We start from the raw sequence: 8,391 nt of genomic DNA on the forward strand, positions 1-8,391 counted from the left end.
TATTGACAAGGAGAACAGAGACATTGTATACTGTATCTGAGTTGACATTGATAATAGGTTCACGTTTATCCTTACCTTAATAAACACCAAAATCACGAATAGAGAGCCAGCTCATCTGCTTAAGTATATGCCTTGAAAGCATGGCGACCTGACATTGATCCACACCACATAAAGCTGGATGTGGTGGTATGAGCCTGGAACCTCAGTGTTACAAAGGTGAGGGCAGATCTCTGGATCCTGATGCTCAGCAGGCTCAACCTTCTTTGTGAGTTCCAGGCTAGTGAGAGCATGCACAGGGCCTACAGAGCTCTGTAGCAGATGGGGTCCCAGAGCTGATTGGTGAAGTGGATACACACCTTCATCCCTAACCCAGAAGCCATTTCCAATTGATGGCCACTTATAAATGAAAACAAAGATTTTCCTTAAGTGCATCTCACTGGGTGAAACAAATTACCCTTAAGGGTAAGTTCCATGCCCAGCAGTAGATGGCCAACACAATATGAACTCGATGGCAACATTGGAAGATTCTTTCTCTCATGTTATATCAGGATAGTTTTCTTTGTGAAATTGACATACCTAATGTTGGTATCTCTCTCACGTCAGTCCTTTTACCATTGAAGTGATTGTTGTCTCACATAGAAATAGTCTAAGTAGAATTTTCTGAATGGGATCTCCCATTGTCCCACTGGCCAGCATAGAACATTTATGCTAGGAAGAGTCAATATTTAGTGCTATTCTTAAGGGCTTAAGCATAGAGGGTGTCTCATGGCAGCTCCAGTCAACCCACTGATCTTGTTCCAGAACATGCTGGAAATGACAGCAACCTATTAGTAAGGCAAGCATGTGCAACTCTCAGTTGTGACTGGTCTATCAGATGCAGTACTTTTTCTACAGTATATTAATCAGTATGGCCTGGATAATATACAGATGTGGTTGTTGATTAAACAAAAAAATCTATCTTCTAGAAAACTGATCCAGAATCTTATTGGAGGAATTCAGGAGCGTAACATAACTGGAGTCCCACATGTGGGTAGTGTTGTCAGTTGACATTAGGATGGGGGCAAGGATAGTAGAGCAGGAAAAAAGACAAATGCCAGTTAGAATTATCAATGGAGGTGAGACTTTAGTCCATCCTCTTCCATCTTGTACGTTTCCCTCAGGAAAGGAGATTCATCAGAGTACTTAGGAAGCTGCTTCCAGAAATCATGTCTGAAGTCAGTAGATTTGAGCAGTGCTGGTAGGAAGACAGACCTGGTACATCCTCTTCAGATCTGCACACACACACACACACACACACACACACACACACACACACACACCCTCCCACTAATGCATTGGCATCTGAGTGTTTTCTTCTTTGCCAGCACTCTTAGGATCTGGAGAACGGATAGGACATACTGAAGACATCTCTGGAGTCATAGTTTAACTGCTATATGGGCGTGAAAGTCAACTGTCAACTTGAGTGAGTTTGTCTTCACTCAACAACAGTCTAAGCTGCAAAGAGGCACTGGTCCAAGCTTATAACGATCAACACACAGTCAGCACCAATAGCCTGCTCTATATTGTAATGCTTATGTTCTGCCCCTTTACCCAACCTAGAATACCTCCAACCGATAATGTCTACAGGGCCAGCGAATCCCCTATCATTAGGATAGTGCAGCCCAACTTTCTCACCCTACGTCAGCCTCTTTCCTGTGTGTCTTACATTATACCCAATAAACTTTATAAGTGATGAATTCTGTCTCAAAGTTGACTTTCCAAAGAACCCATTCCGTAATAGTACATTATTTACAGACATAAAAAGGGCTAAAAAGAGACAAAGTAGATGAAACAGATGAGGAGGGGAGATGGGAAAGGGAGAACTATGTCCTTTGTAAAATTTGATAAACTATTTGATTTTTAAAACAACATCTGTGCATTTGATAATGATTTAAATATGGAGTTAAAAGATGAGAAAAGATTTTAAAAATAGTGCACTGGGAGAATGTTCAAATCAGGGTTCAGATTTATTTCTTCTTGAAAATCTTCAAAACTGAGCTCCAGGGACCCCTGAGATGAACCAAATATATAGCCTTCTTATCACACTTTCCCATGCTTTGCCATATTACTTTTATCCTCATTTCCTGTCTTTTTGTAGATTCGTGAATGTTCCTCCACTACACACGCCACTATAGAAACACTAAACCTCTAGATCTAGTTTTTCTTCCCTGTTTCCACACTGTCATGCAGACTTTGAAAGAAGTAGAAAGCAGGTAGGACATATTGAAGTTATCTGGCAAAATCATCTTGTAGTTGACACATGGATTTGAAAACTGATCTTCAACTGAACAGGTTTCAGTTGAAGGTATGTCTAACTCATCTTTCTAAAAAGAAGCAGATATTTGGTGATTCAATAGGTCAAATACAACTCATGTTTTAGATTTCACAAAGTCTCTATAGAATACTCTATGATTCCTATGGTCCATAAAGTATTTGTCTTACAAACAAAAGGACTCGAGTTCACTTCCCAGTAGTGCTGGCTGTATACTTGTAAACCCAGGCCAGGAGACAAAGACAGAAGGATTCTTGTAGTACTTTGACAAGGCAATCTACCTGTACTGCTTTCTCTAAAGCCCATGAGACACCTCATCTCAAAGGATGTGGATGGCCTTCCTGAGGACAACACCTGAGGTAGTCCTCTGGCCTCCACATACATTCCCACACTTACACATGCACATACATGAACATGTACACACATCCATTTAAAAAAAATAAGTTCCAATTATAATTGTCTATCTTGAAGTCAAGGACCCTGAAATTAATAGTTTTAGGAGAAAATCACACTTATCAAGAACAATGACTTGTCAAATAACAGTGGATGTTCATTAAAAATAGATGATGTATAAGATCTAGATTCCTAGCCACTCAAGACAAGGGAGCTATTGAGATGCTTCAAGTTAACTGTGGATGTACCAGATCAACTTTATAGAAAACACTATGACTAACTCTACAGAAACCAATTCAGTCACAACTTAATGGCATCCACACTGCATTTGTCCCCCTGAGGACATCATTTCACATATGTATCTTGGATTTTTTTAATCTGTGAAGCTGAGCTGGCCACACTTTAAACAAGGTCTGTGCTTCTCTGATCCCATGAGATATGCTGTTATTACTAAAGACAAAACCATCTAATGAACAATCCATTTAAATGCTTGCCTTCCTTGTGGGTATTGCCTGCTTGTCTTTCACTTCATCCTGTATTTATAACTGATACCTTCAGGATATAATAAGCACAGGTTTGAAAACAACACTTGAAAATGAATCTTAATACCAAGCGATGTTCTAGACCTTCCCAAGCTATTTTCATGGCATTTCATACATACTAAGATGTTGTTTCTCAATAATGGATCCATTTATTTTATCGAAGATCTTTAATGCCACCATCATGTCAATATATACACATAATAGAAAAACTTTGAATTTAGTGAATTTTTGTGGGCAATTTTTGTTTGTTTGTTGTTAGATCTGGTTTTCTTGGGGGATATGGTTGGCTTTTGGTTCTGTTTTGGTGTGGTTTGGTTTTTTTGAAACAGGGTATCAATGTTGTCCACTCTGACCTTGAAATTTCAGTGATCCTCCTGCCTCTGTCTTCAAATGTCTAGATTAATAGTGTGCTGCCGTACCAGCTTTTTAAAGGGGTTTTGAATTCAGAGAGGAGTGCACTATATTCTCCATACAAATTTACATGGTGTACATTTGCCAAGTTCTCTGGAGAAGTGGGAAAAGTAATGAAGAAGGACATCACCCAACTGAAGCATGCAGGAGCCGTTCCCATAGATACCTACCAACTGGGTCATTGTTCTCAGAAAAGACTACAAAGATACTGAAAATTGAACAATCATCTTCCTAAATTTTTTCATATTTGACCTCTTTCAAAGAAGAGAAATATGGACAGAACCATGACTCAGCAGGAACAAGTGCCCATTGCCAAACTTAAGGAGGCACACTCACACATACTTAATAAATGTAATTAAAAGTTTTTTAAATAGAAAAATAAATGCTGGTAACATTTTGGTAGTTCCCAAGAATCACATAAATCTGTTAAAAAAAAAAGATTAAACACACCACACATAATCATACATATATCTACACACATACTTTTTACTATCTTAAGAAAATCTCTTTGGTTAGTGGTTCAGACTCTGAAAGCTCCCAGGGGTCCAGAGGAGTTGACTCTGTTGGTCTTCCTGTGGAGTTCCTATCCCCTTTAGAGCCTTCAGTCCTTCCCCCAATACCTTCATAAGAGTCCCCAACCTGTCCATTGTTTGGCTGTGGTTATCTGCAGATGGGCAGCTCATTTTCCAAGTGGATCCCCCATTAAATGGAGCCTGACAATGGAAGTATTTCCCAACAGGACTGCCTTGTCTGGCCTCAGTAAAAGAGGATGCCCCTAATCTTGCAGAGACTTGATGTGCCAGGGTGAGGGGGTGGTACCATCTCATATGAGAAGGGGATGGGGAGGGATTCTATGAGGGGGGGTACTGGGAGAGGAAGCATTTAGGATGTAAATAAATGAAAAAAATTAATAAATAAATAATAAAAAACCTCCAATATATTTCCCTAATTTAAAATTTTTATATAGCATCTCTTAAGGTATATTCTGCATTTTATTTCAAAAATGTATTTTTATTAAGGAAAAATGAAGCAATTGGTTACAAACCAGGAAATCCAAACCATGGCATATGGTTTGGTACCAATGCAATCTGATGCCATCCTATTTCAGTCTCTTGCTATGCAGACCAACGAGGACTTTGCAGCTTCACCATTTATAAGTGTCCACATTTCAGCTACTGTTGAGCTCATAACTGCTATTAAATACATAATTTTAAAGGATTCAGAGCTGTTGTTATAAGGGCTGTGCTCTTTGTATCAAATGATACAAATTCTATGTTAAATACCTCTCTTGTGACCACATGTGTGTCTGTCTGTCTTCCTGTCTGTCTGTCTGCTTCTCTCTCTCTCTCTCTCTCTCTCTCTCTCTCTCTCTCTCTGTACATGTGTATGTGTGTGCACGCATGTGCAGGTGTGCTTGCTTGCATGATTGTGTGTGTGATGTGTATGTGCATCTGTGTGTCTGTATACATATGCAAACACACATAGATGCCATTTACCAACATAGGTTCTTTGTCAAATCAGGTCCTTTAAGATTTAGTCGGGTATTTACAGAAACATTAATATGGACCATGTGCTTTGGGAAAAGAAAAGCAGATTTTCTAAGAAGAATCATCATCAACAACAAGCCATGGAAAGCGAGATTCTAGTGAGGCTGAATTTATATATTTCCAAGTTTTTCTTTTACACACAAAAAACCCAAGGAATTAAATTTTTACTTTGGAGGACCTGGAGGTGTGAACACGGATTGCAAAATGCTTTCCTTATTTAATTGGCCTATGGACTTCAAAGATAATTCCATGCAATTACCTTGTTCACTTGACCTGAAAGTTCATATTGTTACAAGTTTCATAAAGGTAAGAACAATGCTTCCACTTCCCATTGTATAAGTATGTTCCTATCACTGTGGACTAGTGAGTATGTTATACTGATCCATGGTCCTTCGTGAGGTCTTACTCATCCTCCAGGAGACATTACTATAATAACAGCTTGAACAGAAGTCTGATAAGAGAGCCAACATCTATTACTTTATCTATTGGTTGTAAAATAGGAGGCATGTTACAACTCATATTGCAAGGTACATATATTGGAGTGGTGCACAGCAAAATTCATACCAGTGGCAGAACTATATATTAGAATGAAGAGTTGGACTCTCTTGTTATCTCTTACTTCTCCAACATACAAGAGGATACTCCATAGAAAATCCTCATGGGAGATCAATGAAAATTTGGCAGTTACCTTTAGAAAGACGTAAACCTAAGAAATAATTGCTTTAATGTTTAGGGAAATCATCTCCTACATATAGTTGAGGTAATACAGTTGCAATTAAAATATTTTTTTGCTGTGTTAGGACTTGTTTTGTGACAGGTTTAACGGAAAACATTGTACAGTCTTTGGAAAATTACAATTGCTCAGGGTCTTAGCCAGTCATCATCAAATAATGACAAGAAACTCTCTGTAGAGACGTGACATCACATACCGACAACCACCGTACTTTCTTAGTCTTTTTATATAGGAATTGCACGTTCAGATTTAAAAGTCAGACACTCAAAACAAAATGCATTAAAAAGTATCAGAAAAGAGTCAAATAGAAAAAGAGCAATACAAACAAGCCAAAGACAAGAAAACAGTTTTTCAGACTATTGATGTATTGAATGGAATACAGAGAAAGGCAAAGGGGCTTTATGTATAGACTTTTGGCCATTGAAGATGCGAACACCAGCCAAACAGGATCTCAGAAGCATTTCCAGGCTCATGAACAACACCATGTGAAGACGAAAGCAAACAGGACATGTGGTCTCAAGTAAAGCAAGGCCATTTATAGTCCAATTTTGATTTCTTACTGCTAACACAATTTATGTTTTACAGGGTGAAGAGAAGGGCTAAAGTTTCCACATTTAAAAACCATAGCTGTGAAGCAAGTTAAACTTGGCTTTGCTCATGTGCAGAAGTTGTTGGAAAGGGACACCAATAGTGAGCTCCTTTCTTAACAGAATGATGGCTAGAAGGAGCACATCCCTGGAGGAGGCTGCCTGGAGCCATCCTGAGCTTGGACATGGCAAGATGGCCGTGCTGCAGATCCATCGCCTGGACAGTCAGGGTTAGAGCAGTTCTCGTCCACTGAGAGCCCCTGGCTATTAAAAGGAACTCATCCTTGCAAGTTAGAGGATCATTGCCAATCAGAAGAAGTACTCTTTCTGATTTTCACCGACTGCATTCTGGATATGAATCTCGCTTTTCAAAACAGCCTCGGCACTGTCTACATTCTCTGACCTTTTTGCCTCATTTCTTTTGTATAACCTTTTCTGCTGATAAATGCGAACAGCTATGGCAGAGACGCAAAGCAAGATAAAGATCACAACAGCTATCAGACCTGGAGAGAAAAGAGAAAAGAGAAAAGAGAAAAGAAATACCCAGTCAGGACCTTGATCAGAATAGACACTGTGTCAACGTCATGGCTTAATTAGTCCAGGGAATATTATTTTCCACTGAAGTCAACCATCTGTAAGATATAAATCAGAAACAACAAAACTTCTTGCCTTTTGTATTCCAGCAATACTGTAATAAGTTTATTTAGGAAGTTCATCAATTTTGCGGGGTCCCTTTCACTTATCCTGAATGGGCATTATATTGGATCTGCTTCATGTGTTTCTTTTCATCGGGAAGCATTACTTACATAATTTTACGACCAAGTGTTGCTTCATAATAAAACACAAAGACATTTTAATTACTTTAAAAATTATAGTTAAGCATAATGCAGTTGTGTTTTTTGATTAAATATATAACAGTGTCCATGGAGTTGATGTTCAATCAACTGTTGGAGAGGAGTATGTTATATACACAAATAGTGCTAATAAAATGTAAACATGTTAAAATTCTTTCTGCATAAGGCATATTGAGTTTCGAAACTCTGTGTTCTTTGTAAATATTTGAAGTCTTACAATTCTTAGTTGAGGGCATGGTTATCAACTTTGGAGTGACATACAATCCTTCAAGTGGAATGTGGACCCCAGATAATTCTCAGGACACCTGAGGATGGGGACACATAGGATGCAATTTAGTATTCCATAATACTGCTAAGGTACCTGGGATTAAATTGTTCACCAGTGGTGCATGATGAACGTAAGGGGAAAGTCCAGTGGTTAGCCCAAATGGAGAACAGGACACCGGACTGTAGAACTAGTCAGTGACTTTATGAAGCAGAAGAGATTGCACTGTCAGGCAAAAGCCAAACTCATTTAAGGATGTCCTCAGTGAAACAGTAAAAATTATTCATTTCATTAAGTTATGATGCCTGACTACAAGTCTTCCTAATGTGCCATGTATTAAAATAGGAAATATTCATAAAGTAGGTCTGGTGTTTGCTGAAGGGTGATGCCAGAAAATACTCTGCAAACATTTGGGTCATGAGTTAAACTGATCCTTTGTGCTTCAGTCACACATTATTTTATTTGGAAGACCAACTAATAGGCAAACTATTGTTGCTCAAATATCTGTCTTTCCTAGTTCTCCACGAACTGAGTAAAGTAAATCTGTTATACAAATAAAATCAACTTAGTGGTATTTCATGCTCATGATAAAGTTCAAAGAGCCAAATGAAAAATAGAATTTGGAAAATTATTATTTGTCACCATGATTTTGAGATTTTCCTTAAAATTGTCATGAGGAAATTAATGGATGAATGTAAGTCCTCTCTCTCTCTCTCTCTCTCTCTCTCTCTCTCTCTCTCTCTCTCTC

General features: G+C 38.5%; 1 protein-coding gene across 6 annotated transcripts in view; it reads right to left on the reverse strand.

Annotated features, from left to right (window-relative positions):
* Positions 1-6,000: 6,000 nt before the first annotated feature.
* Cntnap4 (contactin associated protein like 4) overlaps positions 6,001-8,391 on the reverse strand; it is a 290,486-nt gene continuing 288,095 nt past the window's right edge. For 5 of the 6 annotated variants that reach the window (XM_028768649.1, XM_028768651.1, XM_028768652.1 and 2 more), the window contains one exon: positions 6,834-7,027. In XM_028768649.1, the coding sequence (XP_028624482.1) occupies positions 6,834-7,027 (194 nt within the window). Of the gene's footprint in view, positions 7,028-8,391 lie in introns of all 6 variants that reach the window. The other variant, XM_028768648.1, reaches the window with a different exon arrangement.

This window comes from Grammomys surdaster, unplaced genomic scaffold, assembly GCF_004785775.1.
Source record: "Grammomys surdaster isolate TR1022 unplaced genomic scaffold, NIH_TR_1.0 187, whole genome shotgun sequence".
Taxonomy (NCBI): Eukaryota; Metazoa; Chordata; class Mammalia; order Rodentia; family Muridae; genus Grammomys; species Grammomys surdaster.